The sequence below is a fragment of the Astyanax mexicanus genome, chromosome 23, assembly GCF_023375975.1.
Source record: "Astyanax mexicanus isolate ESR-SI-001 chromosome 23, AstMex3_surface, whole genome shotgun sequence".
NCBI classification, from domain to species: Eukaryota; Metazoa; Chordata; class Actinopteri; order Characiformes; family Acestrorhamphidae; genus Astyanax; species Astyanax mexicanus.
The window spans coordinates 6117869-6134732 of record NC_064430.1 but is presented as its reverse complement, the minus strand read 5'-3'; the positions used below and the strand labels follow the sequence as shown (position 1 = coordinate 6134732).

General features: G+C 41.2%; 1 protein-coding gene across 4 annotated transcripts in view; it reads left to right on the top strand.

The window, feature by feature from the left end:
* glceb (glucuronic acid epimerase b) overlaps positions 1-16864 on the top strand; it is a 134183-nt gene that overhangs the window by 74236 nt on the left and 43083 nt on the right. For all 4 annotated transcript variants that reach the window (XR_007429064.1, XM_049470970.1, XM_049470969.1 and 1 more), the window contains exon 4: positions 14538-15043. Coding sequence is in view for 3 of the 4 variants with exons in the window: in XM_049470970.1 (XP_049326927.1) it covers positions 14551-15043 (493 nt within the window). In the remaining variant the exon portion in view is untranslated. The remainder of the gene's footprint in view (positions 1-14537; positions 15044-16864) is intronic.

Below are 16864 nucleotides of genomic sequence, written 5' to 3'. Positions count from 1 at the left end.
ATTTCTCATTTTCTGTAAATAAATGCTCTAAATGACAATATTTTTATTTGGAATTTGGGAGAAATGTTGTCTGTAGCTTATAGAATAAAACAACAATGTTCATTTTACTCAAGCATAAACCTATAAATAGCAAAATCAGAGAAACTGATTCAGAAACTGAAATAGCAATGAGAATAAACTGAGCAGAAGCATAAACTGGCCTTTACTCACAGATATGCTCATTTTTTTATAATGCATCCCTCATAAATTGAACAAATACATTACATTACGTTTCATTTGGCAGACGCTTTTGTCCAAAGCGACTTACAATAATGAAGTACAAAAGTAATAGGAATTTATATAACCCATTTTTAGATAGGGCTTAAAGGAGATCGAAGGGAAATAAAGGGATAGAGAAGTGAAGGAGGGGAAGAAGGAAATGGAGTCTCTTAAAGATAGCGAGAGATTCTCCTGATCTGGTAGTGGAAGGTAGTTAGTTAGAGGTGTTAGGAGAGTAAGTGCTCTTTGAAGAGCTCTGTCTTCAGGAGTTTATTAAAGATAGTGAGAGATTCTCCTGATCTGGTAGTGGAAGGTAGTTAGTTAGAGGTGTTAGGAGAGTAAGTGCTCTTTGAAGAGCTCTGTCTTCAGGAGTTTATTAAAGATAGCGAGAGATTCTCCTGATCTGGTAGTAGAAGGTAGTTTGTTAGAGGTGTTAGGAGAGTAGGTGCTCTTTGAAGAGCTCTGTCTTCAGGAGTTTCTTAAAGATAGTGAGAGATTCTCCTGATCTGGTAGTGGAAGGTAGTTTGTTCCACCATTGGGGAACTCTGTATGAGAACAGTCTGGATTGCTTTGTGTGAGTGTTTGGTAAAGCGAGGCGATGTTCATTGGAGGAGCGCAGCGGCCGGGAGGTAGCGTAAGCCTTCAGGAGCGAGTGCAGGTAGGAAGGAGCCTGTTCTGTCATCACCTTGTAGGCGATTGTAAGAGCTTTGAATTTGATGCGAGCATCAACTGGTAGCCAATGGAGCTCAATGAGCAGCGGGGTGACATGTGCCCGTTTTTGTTTTTTTACCATAAAATAAGAAGTAAAAATGGCTCATTTAGTTTTTTTAAAGCCTGTCGTTATTGTCTCTCAGAGTCAGCCGCCCTGTTTACACGTCCCGCAATCTATAAAGCTGAAAATCACTCGCATCTCCTGTTTGTCGGTAACCCAAACAACATTACCAGACTCATTAGAGAGACAAATTTAATACTGGCAGCTCTGTGCCAACAAGAAGCTATTACTGGTCTCCCTTTGTGGCGCAAAGCAGACTGCTATACCCACAGCGAACACACTGATAATGCTCTTTTGAGTGCCTGCATGTCATTTAGACTAATATTCATTAGAAAGGTGGTTCAGATGAGCTCCCTTATCAACACACCCATTTAAATTAACAGATGTGCTGCCACACACAGATACACACGGCAAAACGCACCACCGGGGACAGCAGCACACACCCTCGATACACCAGGACATGCAGAAAACATCCACCCAGCAAATACAGCCAATCACTGTGATAATGATTAGTATTAAAACGTGTTTTTACGGCTCACTAGGGGTGGACGATATGTCTCTAAAATAATATCACGATATTTCATTATATTTTCACGGTAACGATACTTTTGGCAATATGACAAAACGCTGAATTAGAAAAAATATTTAGAATTTTATTATTGCTTGCAATATCATATTTTATCAGATTTGTAACAGAAGTCAATGATCCAGAATGCCATAATAGTCCAAATATCTCCATATATCCAGGATTAAAGTAAAATAAATGATATTAAACAGATATAATCTGTCTCTAGTAGATATATAATGTGTAATTAGAACAGTGTGAATTTTCTTTTTTTACTAAAAACAGCAACAAAGTAATACCCTGATATGATAATTAGGTAATACCGTATTTTTCGGACTATAAGGCGCGCCGTATTATAAGACGCACTATCAAAGAACGCCTATTTTCTGCTATTTTTCCATACATAGGGCGCATCGCATTATAAGGCGCGTTAAGTGACACTAGAAAGGGTGCCTATATCAAAGTGAACAGGGGTGGCGCCATGTTTCCCTTCCCCCACGGGGGGGTGTCTTGCCGGTGGAGCGTCTCAGTATACAAATCTAGCTCTTTCAAAGTCAAACGAGTGCTGGATATTAATCTACACAGATTCCTCTCCTGAAAACTGTTTATTTGGGTGAGTAAAGTGCTTCAGTTTATTTACAGTAAGCTTAGATTTCCAGATGTCCACTAAGGCTTGCTGCACCAGCGTTAGCATAGCTATCCGCTAGCACGCTAGCTAGTCCCCTAAACTAGTAAAGTTAACCCAAACTTAAACGACAGCGTTACACTGAGTAATCCTGCGTGTTCTGGTAAGACAGTGAGATATTAGCTAGCGATTCGTCCCCCGTAGCTTGTTTTAACACGGTAAACAAGCAGATTACAGGCTGATAAAACTCACCTCTGAGAGAGTTAGCGCTTAGCATCTAGCTAATGCTAGCCAGGCAAAGCAGCACAGACTTACAGGCTGATAACTCACCTCTGAACGGTGAACGCTTAGCGATTAGCATCTAACTCTAATAATACTGCTCCAGCAGTATTAAAAGTACTAAATTTAGATAATACTGATCTCTGAACAGTGAAAAAGCTAGCTAGCTTAGCGGTTAGCATCTAGCTAATGCTATTGCTGCTCCAGCCACGGAGCTGCACGGCTCTGCACGGAGTGTGTGTTTACTGCTCCTTACACCTGACGGGTAAAATTTAGATAATACTGATCTCTGAACAGTGAATAAGCTAGCTAATGCTATTTGCTGCTCCACCCTCGGAGCTGCACGGCTCTGGACTCTGTATAGCACTGAAACTCTCTATAACGCTGCACTGAGTGTGTGTTTACTGCTCCTTACAACCTGACGGGTAAAATCCATACAAAAGGCGCACCGTATTATAAGACGCACTGTCAATTTTTGTGAAAATTAAAAGTTTTTAAGTGCGCCTTATAGTCCGAAAAATACGGTAATTAGGGGTGGGTGATATGGTACGATATTTCAGGGTATAATATCGTTCACGATATTCCAAAATTTTGCTGATATCACGTACGATACGATATGGCTCACCCCTACTGCTCATATTAAAAAGGTACAGGGGTTCCATCTGTCCCATGGCTTTTGGCACATCTGTTTGGAGCTAATAATAAACGCTGTACTGACCTGTGTGATGTGTGTGATGTGTGTGTGTGTGGGGGGTATCCTAAATTAACTGTGCATGTGATTTCTGCTACAGTTGTTTGTCTGTTCGCATGGACAGTTCTAGCCAGATGCCACCGGTCATGATAATTATGTTAATTTTCTGCTGAACTTTGGAAATCACATCTCATCCCATCAGACATCTCTATGTCATTATCAGGCCTCACCCAAACACCCATAATTCATGCTTATTTCATAGTTAATAAGTTTTGAAGAGGTAGTAAAGTGATTATTGTAATCAGTGATGCTGAATTATATATTCAATTTAGTTAAATTTACACGAGTGCAAAAAAATTAACTTAAACATGTCGTTTTCATCCACTGTTCCTTTAAAAAAAAAAAAAAAGGAAAGTGAATGCTGAAAAAGACTAAACATAATTGAGTCGCTGTTTGGTAGAAATTGTTCTTTCTTCACGAATTTTGCCGAAATCTGCTTTTTTTTTTGACTGAAAGTTATTGGTTGCCAAATATATGGTGCAAAATATATACCAGAATCTGGCCTATACAAATAATAACTCATTACTAATTCCAAATTATTATTCAAGTGTATTAACATTTTAACAAAGACAACGCTCATTTTATTTCCAATGTGTTAGACTAACAAGCCTGATCTACAGTGTAAAACCTTACACCTTGAACATGGGCAATACAGAGGTCAGCAAAAAATGGTTGACGTCACATCCATCTATACAGCTCTGGAAAAAATCAAGACGTCACTTCAGTTTCTGAATCAGTTTCACTGATTTTGCTATTTATAGGTATTTGCAGAAAATGAGAAATGGCTGAAATAACAAAAAAGATGCAGAGCTTTCAGACCTCAAATAATGCAAATAAAACAATTTTATATTGATAGTCATATTGATAAGTTTTAAGAGTTCAGAAATCGTTTTTTGGTGGAATAAACCTGTTTTTTAATCACAGTTTTCATGCATCTTGGCATCATGTTCTCCTCCACCAGTCTTACACACTGCTTTTGGATAACTTTATGCTGCTTTACTCCTGGTGCAAAAATTCAAGCAGTTCAGTTTGGTTTGATGGCTTGTGATCATCCATCTTCCTCTTGATTATATTCTGATATTCTGATTATGTTTTAAATTTGGTAAAATCAAAGAAACTCTTCATTTTTGAGTTGTATATTGTGGGAGGTGTAAACAGGGCCACTGATAACCTTTAAAATAGTGATGTGTTCTGCATTGGCCCCGTCTGGTTCGGAGTGATAACAAGCCTCAGAGCTGCAGCGGAAGACTCTGATTCCCTCTGTTCTCTTCACCCCTCCATCCCTCCATCTCTCCACCCCCCCAGAACTGAGTCAGAGGAGTGAAAATGTCAGGAGTTTAGTTAGAGCTGACACACCTGAGCTCCGACAGCCTGACTGCCGTCCGCCCCGAGGGCACCGACCGCCGCGCCGCCGGAATGTGCTTTCATACCCGGCTGCTCCCGCCGCTGAGGACCAGTCAAATAACAGCTCAGAGGAGCCTGCCAGGACCTGCTCTCGGCCTCTGTGACATCCAGTCACAATTTTATATGAGCAGGGAGCTGCTGAAGCAGAGAGAGAACCGCTTAGGCCTAGTTTAAAACCTTAATTATATTCTATTAATTGTCAGTTAAGGACAGCTCAAGCATATATGGCAGAAAATAGTGTCCACATCAAAAGTATATGGAAAGTATATGGAAACTGTTCCAGACAGAGGTGTTAACCTGAGCACAAACACCATCGTTACCTTACTTAGAAATGTTGATTATCTATAGTATGACTGAAGTTATTATTTTTAGTGTGTTTTTCGCACTGTAAGGCATACTTAAAATCCTAAATTTTCCCAAAAATCGACGGTGTATCTTATGTTTGAATTCTGCCAATCAGGAATTAAGGAGCAGTAAAGCCACTCAGTACAGTAAAGCGTTGTACAGGAATTTTGTGGAGTAGCATTAGCATTAGCCGCTAAACGCGCTAAGCTCTAGCTCTCTTCCTGTTCAGAGGTGAGTTATTGGCCTGTCACCTACTTCTTACCCTGGCTAGCATTCTGGAGCAGCAAGAGCATTACCTGCTAGCCATGTTTGCTATTTTCTCATTCAGAGGGGAGTATTATTTGGCCTGTAGCCTGCTTCTTACCCAGGCTAGCACTGCTGGAGCAGCAAGAGCATTTTCGCACTATAAGGCATACTTAAAATCCTAAATTCTCTCAAAAGTCGACGGTGTATCTTATGTTTGAATTCTGCCAATCAGGTATTAAGGAGCAGTAAAGCCACTCAGTACAGTACAGCGTTGTATAGGAATTTTAGTTTAGTTCTCCAGCACCGGGGCTGAAGTAGCATTAGCATTAGCCGCTAACCGTGCTAAGCACTAGCTCTCTCCCTGTTCAGAGGTGTTATCTGCCTGTCACCTACTCCTTACACCAGCTAGCACTGCTGGAGCAGCAAGAGCATTACCCGTAACCATGCTCGCTATTGCCGCATTCAGAGGGGAGTATTATTTGGCCTGTAGTCTGCTTCTTACCCAGGCTAGCACTGCTGGAGCAGCAAGAGCATTACCCGCTAACCGTGCTCACTATTTCCTCATTCAGAGGGGAGTATTATTTGGCCTGTAGCCTGCTTCTAACCCCAGCTAGCACTGTTGGAGCCATAAGCTGCTAATGCTAATGTATGCATTGGAATTCAGTAATCTAAGCTCACTGTAAATAAACGAAAGCTCTTTACTCACCCAAATAAACAGTTTTCAGGAGAGAATTCTGTATAGATTAACATCCAGCACTCATTTGAAGTCGCTTATTGCCTGTTGACGCTGGTCATGGGTTTCTGATGGGTTCCGTTTAGTGCATCTGGCAGTTGTCAACCTGTGAGGTGTCTGTCTCTAAAACAGGTGTCTTGCATACCCCTAAGATATTTATCATCTTGCACAGTTGTGCATCGAGGCCTCCCACTCCTTTTTCTGTCCTTTTTAGAGCCAGATTGAGATATAATTTGAATATATCTTACCATCTTACCCTTCAGTTTCTTTGCAATATCTCCTATTAAGTCCTTTTTTAACTCAACCATAGACTTGCTATTACTAACAGCTGCTGATGCTTCAGATACTAAAATAATCTAGAATGTCTGGCACCACTTTATGCTGCCTTACTAGTGTAACGTTTTTTAACTGTCCCAACAACATAGAAAAAAGGGTTTTCCAACAATCAGTTAGCCTAATAATGTATACAAAAAAAAAACATTGACTCATTTAAATTAATTGTATACTAGAAAAAAATAATGATTTGTAAATTGGTAAAACTTTGTATATCCTTAATGATCTTCATAGTTTTATGTATATTTAATGTCTATCCAAAGTAGTGAGGCTTGTAATGCAAGTGAATGACATCTTTGTTTAAACTTTGTCTTAAAAAATATATATATATTTCCTCTGTCTATTGTGTCCAAATGCTGCATTAAACAAACTGTAGTGACCTCTAGTCTGAAGTGTCTCATGCTAAATTGGCGCTGAACTCTGATAGCTCTTATGTTTCCAAACCATCTCTGACATGCTAACAATGTGCTGCAGCTGCTAGCGTGTACACTTTTGGCAGAGGGCCGCCTGATGAAAGGCGAGACCAGCGATCAGGCTCTAAATAGCCACAGCTCAATGACCAGGCTTATTGTCTCCTGGGCTTCGTAATGTTTTTTTGTTTATTTTAATGCTGAGGGCTCTGGTAAAGTGCTGACGTCTAAAAGATGATCCATGTTGTGCTGTTTTTTTTGATGAGAAAAAAAAATAGGCAGCTCTCCACCATGATGACTAGGGGATATCTTGGACCAATCGTCTTTCAGCTCGATTAGCTGATCTCCAGTGCTATCTGAGGGGTAGACTAGATTTATCAAAAAATAAATAATGTATTATTGTGCTGGGCTAAATGTGTTTTACTTTTGGAATCAACCATGTTACAATGACTGAAAAACGTCATGCTTAAATGTGGTGTTCGCTGTTTTTTGTGTGTATAGTGGTGTTTGTTAGCTTGTTGCTGTGTTGCTGTGCTAAAAGCTACTCACTGTATGGCCAGAAAGATGCACTCTTGAGAGGGTTTCCTGTTAGTGGGCTTAAAAGTCTTTATTCTTTTCTCCTTTTCTCCTTGAGGCACATTAGTCTTACACATTCTACTAATATGAATGGCAAAAACAGGCATTTATATTAGCTTGCCGAGCTTGCCGTCATGTTACACAAGGAATTGCAGCTTTCTTTAACGGAGCAACCCCAAAAATCAGTCCTCTCTGAGCCACTGTAAACCTTATTTCCCAAATATGAGCTGATCTCTGAGTCTCTCAGGATTTTTTGTGTGTATAGTGGTGTTTGTTAGCTTGTTGCCGTGTTGCTGTGCTAATAATAGCTACTCATTGTATGCCCTGAAATATGCACTCGTGAGAGGGTTTCCTGTTAATGGGGTTAAAAGTCTTTATTCTTTTCTCCTTTTCTCCATGAGACACGTTAGTTCTACACATTCTATTAATATGGATGCCAGAAATGGCAAAAAACAAATGCGAAACTTGGTGAACCAGGCTTGCTGTCATGTTACATAAGAAATTTAAGCTTTCTTTGTCCAAGCAACCCCAGGAATCAGTCCTCTCTGAGCCACTGTAAACTTTGTTTACCAAATATGACTTGATCGCGTCTTAAGATCGGATAATGCCGACCTTACACCTAACGATTTCAACTGACGTATTTTGGATTAAATTCGCCCAATAATGATACATAGCCGATCAATCTTTTTATCTTTACTACTTCACTAGCTACTCATTGTATGACCTGAAAGATGCACTCTTGAGAGGGTTTCCTGTTAGTGGGGTTAAAAGTCTTTATTCTTTTCTTTTTTTCTCCATGAGCCACATTTAGTCTTACACATTCTACTAATATGAATGGCAGAATTGGCAAAAAACGAATGCCAAACTGTCTGAGACGAACTTGATGTCCGTGCAGCCCCAAGAGCCCAAATATGAGATGATTGTCTCTCAAGATCAGGTAAATTAGAGAAATATTGGCTGAATGCTGATGACATACTTTGGCTTAAAAACGCCCGATACTGATACATAGCCAATCTTAGATCAGTCTTTTCATCTCTACCTACCGCCCAGTGGTAGGCCTGTTTGCTTTTATGAATTATAATAAAAATAGCATAGGATATGCACTTATTTCCCGCCGGCAGAGCATTGTAACATCCTTAATGTTTCCTGAAGAAACTTCTGCCTTGGAATTAACAATCAGCCTGTACTCTCTGGTGTGCTTGCACTTCATAATAAAGCTCCTTAATTAGCGAGCCCTTATCTACATCTTTTATTCCCCTGAGGCAAATTGATGGTGATTGCCGTGGCGCTCCCGTTTTGCATGATAGGTTCTCCCAAACAATACAGCTGTCAACACCAGCTTTAGCATTCATAGTCCTGCATTCACAGCCGGAGCCCCTGGACCTCTCTGCATTATCCCAGGGTGTATAGAGAGTGCATTGCGGCTTGAGTGGAAGAGACAAGCATGGACTCTCTTGAGTGAATCTGGGAGACTGGTGGTGCCATCCGTGCTTGAAAGCTCTGCATTCACTGCCCCCAGTTCCCCTGTGCCAGCTGTGTCCCTAACCCCCCTGTCGATGGCCATTACTGGCCCACAATACCTCCCACTGTTCCCAGAGCCCAGGGTGCCAGCACAGGACTGCAGGACTTTCATCAGCCTTTGGTGATGGAGCCATACTGGGAGGAGAAACTTGGTTGTTTTATGTGTTGTTTTTCCCATTTGTGGGAGCTCTGGTCTTGGATCTTGAGCTGGTACAGAGGGTTTAGTAAAGAGGAAGGAGGAAGGTGATTGATCGCTAAGCTCTGCGAGTCTTACCGAGCCTGGAGAAGACCGACCAGGGCATGAATCAGACTGATGAGGCTGCAGGGTGGGAGGGGCATCAGAGTTGGCTGGTCAGCACAGTGCCTGATAGAGTGCATAGTAATAGGAATTGTGGGCGGGGCCTGCTTGCTGATTGATGGGCCTGCCTATTTTGCAATCGTTCCTTTTTTTCTTTTTCTTTTTAAGATGAATACACATCGTTTTTGTGCTGTAGACGATCGATTTTTATGGCTGGTATGTGTTTCCTTATTGGCAGGTCTTATGGAACTCAGGCTGGTGGATGGATTTGAAGGCTAATTCACAGATAAACATATTTAGATTCCTTTTATTTTCCAGTTTATGCGAGGAAAAAGGATGCAAATTCACTTCAAGAAACGTTTATTTATTTATTTTTTTTACAATACCAACTAGAGCTTTGGGATATGATTGAAATATTTAAAGATCACAATAATTAAAGACGTTTTTCACAGTACACGTGTTTCTCAATATTTTCACACAGACAGAATGCATCAGAAGTGGTTCTGATTCCTTATTCTACTACTACTATTTAAATAGTCTAATGCATGAACATCCAGTTAATCAGGATTTATTCACACTCTCTCTAATGAAATGTACTGTTGAGCACAGATGATATTCATAGTGTATTTTTGATACAGTATGTACTACGTGTACATAGATTATGATTGTAGACCAGGTATGGGGAACTCAAGGCTGTAGCCCCCCATCCATGGCCTGAGAATCGCAATCAAGGAATCCTGGGTCATGCTGCTTTACCATCAGCAGCCAGAGTCTGAGAGAGAGCACAACTGGTTATGCTCTCTCTGGATGGGTAGATGGCACTTTCTCCCAGCATCAATCCTACTGTGATTCTATAAAGCACAGGCATGTGATGAGTGATGTGTAAGAAGTGGGGTTCAGAGCTGTCCTCCGAGCACAACGTTGGCTGCCTGGTGATTGTGCATTGACGTCAGTTTGAAAGTGTATCACAGGAGGCATGCACTGGTCCTTACCGTCCTGGGCTGCATCCGTAACCTTCTGGAGGAGCTGTTTTTGGGGAAATAGGATAGCTGATTCATTTTAGTTGGATGTTAACTACTGATGAACTGAGCCAATCACAATGCTCGCTCACAGCTCACCCCTAATACTGCCCAGCTAATGGCAGCCATCATTTTTACTGTGTTAATTATAGATGTTTAAACTAGGGGTGGGCGATATGGCTCCAAAATAATATCACAATATTGCAGAAATAATTCATTCATTTCAGGAATATAGTATAATAGTATAATAGTATAACAGCATAATCATAATGTGGCAAAATAAATAATATAGCATAAAATAATATAATGCAGCAAAAAAAAAATTGCAGAATATTTAGTGCATGCATATAAACTGCAAACTAAAACAATTATACAATAAATACACCTAAAGCTTCACAGTAAATAATAGACTACTTTTAAGACAGAACAATCACTATTATCATGATATGGATTTTTAATATCACAATATTTCTGTGTCACAATATAGTGTATACGATATAATATTGCCCACCCCTAGTTTAAACTTCTGCTCATTGCAGAGAAAAAACTAACTTTCTGAAGTGTTTTAAAATATTTGCCGATCAGATAAAAGTGGCAGCCTTGTGTGTTATTTATTGTATTTGATTTTATTGTATTAATCTGTTATTTGCTTATAAGAAGTGGTGATTTAATGTTCTGTCATGCAAGTTTTTGGATTTTATAAAGTTAAATTATATTACGGAATTCAATAAATAATAAATGAATAATTAATTAATAAAAATCAACGTGTGTTTCTGTGCTCTGTGGGAGTGCCCACAGTGATGTCACTCCAAAATGTTTCTCCGAAAAGTTTTCCTGGGTAGGATTCTCTCTCCTACAGGTAGGTATTCTCTGCTGAGAGATGCTTCAAGGATTTTAAGCGACTTCTTTTATGTCTTCTGGTATTCGAACAGGCAGCTAACTGGTGCCACTAAATCTTTAGTTTCTGGTTCATGGAGGAGAGCAGGAGGAGGATTGGTAGATAAATATAGGAACTTTCTTGGTTTCTGGACGCAGCCCTCGTGTTGGGGGAATTTGCAAGTGAGTTAAGGTTGGGTTAATTGGCTCATCGTAATTGGGTAGAAAGTTATATATACATGAATATATACATCTGACAGGCATCTCCATTCCTGCTATAGGCTTAAGGCCTTTTTAAACCCCTAGTAGCTCTTAAATTACCAAGGCTAAGCTCTATCAGAGCTTTTCCCATGCATAAAAAAACTCTCTCTAGGTTCTAGGTCTCTAGGACTGTTTTCTCCCTCCTATTGAGTCTGCAGCACAACTTGTTCAAATGGACGGATTACATCTGTGCGACACTACTGTGGTTGGGTCTGATCTGTGGATTACACAGGGCTAAGCCATACCTCCTGCATATTAGTGGATTTGAATACAAATGATCCTTGTATTCGGCCGCAGATGCGTCCTGCCTGGCCAGGACTACAACATCTGGAAGCGGATGCGCGGGAGGGGTTTTGCCAGCCGATTGCAGGGACTTGGCCTTGCTTCGCTTCGCCTCTCTGGTACGAGGCCGGGAGCTTCCGGACTAACTTTGCCTCCCTCCAGTTTTTGGAAGTGGTGGAGCCTGAACTCTGCCTCTGCCTGCTTTCCTGAGAAAGCTGTGAAAAGATCAAATTATTTATAGTCATCGGAAGGGAGACAAGCTGCTTATCTTTCAGCGCACAGTCAGTCGCTGTGCGCTGCCTCGCTGCAGCCTCAGCAGAGGTGAGCAAAGGGAAGAGATAAGCAAGATGTGGAGGGAGTGCGGCTGGAAATGAAAGCGATAGAGGAAGGAAAAGAGGGCGAGAGGAGGGGAGTGCACACGGACTGCCTGCCCCGATCTTTCATCTTCCCTATATTCGATGTCATTCCACCAAATATGAGTGATCCTCTTTTATGAGGCAATATTTTATGGCTCGGGGCTCCAGCAGAGGGGAAAGCAAACTCTTTCAGAGAGAGAGAGAGAGAGAGAGAGAGCGAGCATTTTTGAAAACGTGAATTGTGGCAGTTCAATCTTTTTTTTTTTTTCCCCCTCTCTTGCACATTAATATGAGGATGTCGCTCTCTCTCGTACAACACAAGCTCCTGTCGTGCCTCTGATTGTTCTCCTCTTCGTTAATCCTCAGTCACGCCTTCGCTAAGCCTCCCGGGTCAATCAGTTTAATTTAGTGCATACAGCGCTGCTTGTTTGTCTAGATGGATCAAGTCCATTGTGCAATTGATGCTCATTCTCTGGCTGCCGACCTTAGGCTCGGCTTAGCCTACGCCGCGGAGCCGTAATGATTTTCGCACAGACGTGCCTTTGTCATCGGCGTGTCTGCACCACTTCAGCCGGCTCGGTAATTAGCAATGGTGGGAGGCAGCGCTGTTCAAGCCTATTGATTTCTATTCTGGGCCTTTTCAGAAAGATGACGGGAACGGCAAAGCAGCCCCTGCTGATTGGCATTGTTTTCAGAGAGTTGCTGTTTTACAGTGGAGAGATGAATTTCCGAGGCTCAAGAAATCTCTCTCTCCAGAGTGCCGTTCGTCTCGCCCTGTTGGAGTAACCACTCTGGGAACTGTCAATGGCAACTGCAACTGGAGGTTCAGTTCTGCTGCAGAAGCCTGGTGGGTAACTTGGGCCTGGCGTGGTACCCGTCTCTCTGTCAGGGAAGCTGGTGTAGTAATTCAGTTGCTTGTGAAAAAAAAATGATCCTGGTCTGTTTTGGACCTGAAACCCAGATGCCCGGCAATTTCTGAAGTCTGCATTATCATTGAGCTCTATCTCCATCACTCTGTATCACTTGATTGATCAGTCTCTCACGCTCAAAGACAAATTTAGCAAGTCGATTAATAATCACTCGCTAATGCTGTCGACTGTTCCTCCACTCTCCGTCGCTGTGAGCTGCTTAGTACGCCGAGACGTAAACTCTGAGAGTCTTATGCTTCGGTGCTGGACCGATATTGGATATTTTTTTTCCTTCTCTCTCTTTCTCTCTCTCTGAGCTCATTCATTGGGTATTCATGCAGTGAGGAATGCTATCGATCAGACCTTTTAAACTATGCTTAATATAATGTAGATATGCATCCAATTTATGGTAACCGAATTACAGATTGCCTGTCAACAGTGGAACGTGAAATGCCACCCGTTCGCTTTTGTCGCAAAGCAGCTTTACAGAAATGTGGTAGAAGTACAGAAAATCAGACAAAACATTTAACATAAAAACCCCAGTGTGTGACAAGGAAGGCAAGGGAAAAACTCCCACTCAGAGAAAGTGAGCAACTGGTCCAAAGGCTGTTGGCACAAACTGGGTGGTGGGCACTGATCTGTAGTGGGTGACTGGGAAGCCTGACATTTAGAGACTTCCATCAGTCTGGCTGGACAGGAGACTGAAGAACCTGAAGGTCCAACATCCATCAGTGTCAAGTCGGACATGTGGGCAGTCACTAATTCAGAGGAAGACAGAAAGATAAAATCAGTTTTTACTGAATTTATGGAGAAAAGACAATATGCAACATCAGAGTGCTGCTAATGACTGAAGGGAGAGAGACAGACGTAAGGCTGCAACTAATGATTATTTTTGTAGTCGACTAACCTGATAACTATTTTTTTAAGGGTTGATTAGTCAACGATTATTTCTGCCATGTCCTCCATCTCTTAAAACGATTAAAACAGCTGAGAATAAGATTTAAAAGGCATTTAAAGATTATTTAGTGAGTAAATGTGGTATCTGTTGTGTTGTTTGGGCACTTTTGGAGACAGACTAAGTTGAGTGTAAACTGTGTGAGTGGGCTATTTACCCCCATTTACCCATGTCCCATTGCGCTTCTGTCCCCAGCACTTTGTATAATGTGGTACTGTTACAAATTAACAATTAGTCGTCAATGAAATTTGTAGTCTAATTTAGAATAAGGAAATTGTCTAGTTTAATTAATCGACTTAAGATATTAAATATATCGACTAATCATAGCAGCCCTAGCCAGAAGGTAACATAGACACGGACCGCTGGGCATCCACCCACTCCACCTTCTTCCACAAACCTGAGTGATCGGGTGCAGTAGATAGGACATTAACCCCAGGATCTGCAGCTTTTTCTAAATAAATCCATTAAGTACCAAAAGATGAAGTAAACATACGTTTTTAGTGTTAGTGCAACCAAAACCTTTATAAGAGAAAGCTCTTCCCCCTGCTGAAATAAATTTTGGGAACTGCTACTAAGTTCATGTAGGACTTTATACATGAACTGGACAATTTTATAATGTGGAATTTGACTGGAGACCAGTGCTGATAGGACTGGGCTAATATTATTGTATTTTCTAGTTTTACTTGTCTAGGCTTAAAGTAATGAAGGCATGTATTAATTTCTTATATATAATAATGTGTGGTGTTTTCTTCGCTCCCCTTTAGGTGAGCAGTGAGGATGCGTTGCCTGGCGGCCCGGGTCCACTACAAGACCCTCATAGTGATCTGTGCTCTGCTGACCCTCGTCACGGTGGTGCTGTGGAACAAGTGCACCAATGACAAGGCGTTCCGCTTCATGCCCCGGGCCCCTCAGCTCCCGCCCAGCCCCAGAGCCGAGGGCCTCCAACAGCAGCCCCAGCCTCCGGAGCCGCCGCCCGTGGTGGGAGGAGTCCGGTACGAAGAGATTGACTGCCTGATCAACGACGACGTCACCATTAAAGGACGCCGGGAGGGCGGCGAGGTATACCTGCCCTTCAGCTGGATGGAGAAGTATTTCGAGGTGTACGGAAAAGTGGTGCAATACGACGGCTACGACCGCTTCGAGTTCTCCCACAGCTACTCCAAGGTGTACGCCCAGAGAGAGCAGTACAACCCCAGCGGAGTCTTCATGTCCTTTGAGGGGTACAACGTAGAGGTGCGGGACAGAGTGAAGTGCATCAGTGGAGTGGAAGGTACGTTGGTTTGTTATTGCTTGTAATAAGGAAATATTACACTAGTTGTGTAATACAGACGTGTGCTTGTAAGGCATTTGCTTGTAGGCTGGTTGAATGTAAGTTATCGGTAATGCTTTACAATATGGCCTCAAACCAATATAGCAATTTGTGCATAAAAGTGTAGTGATTATTTATCATAGCGTGCCTTATAGTGTGAAAAATATAAATAAACGTCTATTTTCTGGTCTTTTTTTCATACGTAAGGCACACCGGATAACTAAGAGGGGGTAACTAAAGCTTAAAGACAAGCTAAGTAAACAAAACTGTAATTCTTCAAAAATATATATATTTTAAGTCAATCGAGTGCTGAATGTTAATCTATACAGATTACTCTCCTGAAAACTGTTTATTTGGGTGAGTACAGTGCTTCTTTTTATTTACAGTAAGCTTAGATTTACAGATTTCCTGGCTGGGTGCAGCAGCATTAGCATTAGCAGTGCTAGGTAATGCCGTCTGATCAGCTACGGTTCATCCCACGTAGCTTGTTTCAACACTGTAAATGCATAGGCTCAGTGACGAAAGAGCTAGTGCTTAGTGCAGTTAGCGGCTAATGCTAATGCTGCTCCAGCAGTGTTAGCCTGGGTTAGCAGCAGGCTACAAGCCAATAATACTCACCTCCAAATGGCAAAAGAGCTAGCACTTAGCGTGGGTAGCGGCTAATACGTATACTGCTCCAGTCTCGGTGCTGGAGAAACTCTTTACTTCAGCAAAGTAGTTTTACTGCTCCTTAATACCTGACTTGTAGAATTCATACATAATGCGCACTGATGATTTTTGGGAAATTTAAGGATTTTAAGCATCTTATTGTGCAAAAAATGTGTAAGTCATATTCCCCAGTCCTGCATTATGTAATGTCTACTGTAAGTAGTAATGCCTTTTATGTTTTTATGTATATTTTGTTTTCCGCACAACTTCAGAAATGGAATGTTCCATCCATCTATCACTCACTATCAGACCTCGTTCCAACTTGCTTTGCCTTGAGCACTCAAGCCAATGTTCAGCTTCAGTCACAAGATAACACCTTACAGCTTATACAGTTGTGAGAATGCTCAAGCCATTCCCTCATTCACTTTACCAGCCTTAAGCTATATAACATATTTGCACTACTGTTATATACTATTTATACTGTCATCCCATCTCAATCACCATCAATACTGCAATATTGTCTTTCGTCTTACTTATGTTTATTGTGTCTTGTTGTTTTATACATTTAGTGTCTCCCACTCTTTTAGATTATATATCTTATTTCTTTTTACTTATATTTATATATCTATTTCTCCCCCACCACTACTGCACCTTGTTTTTGTCTCATGTATGTCTTTTGTGTCCCTGCTGTATTGTACACATAGTGTCTCCCATTCTCCCTTATTATATCTATATCTATTATCTGTACCTGCTGTAAAATTGGGAAGGAGAGTAACGTAATTTCAATTCTCTGTATGTCCTGTACTGACAGTAAAACTATAAAACAAACAAAAAACTATGCCTTTTTTTCTTATTTTTAGTGTTTAATTAGACTTAAAACATAGTTATCATTCTAAATAAAGAGTCAAATAAATAAAAGTAGTTAAAATGGTAAAAAGGAATCTTTTAAGAGGATCCAGGATTTTCTTTAGTTTCTACAGAATCATGCGCTTGTGTTTAACTGAGCAGCTCGTTTGAAAGCAGAATCACAGTCTCAGATTAAAACGTGATGTGTGCTGCTGTATGTGGGTGAGTGTGAAAGCATGTCTTACACAGTACTGAAATCTCTTTATAACGGAACAGTTTCTGACCTGA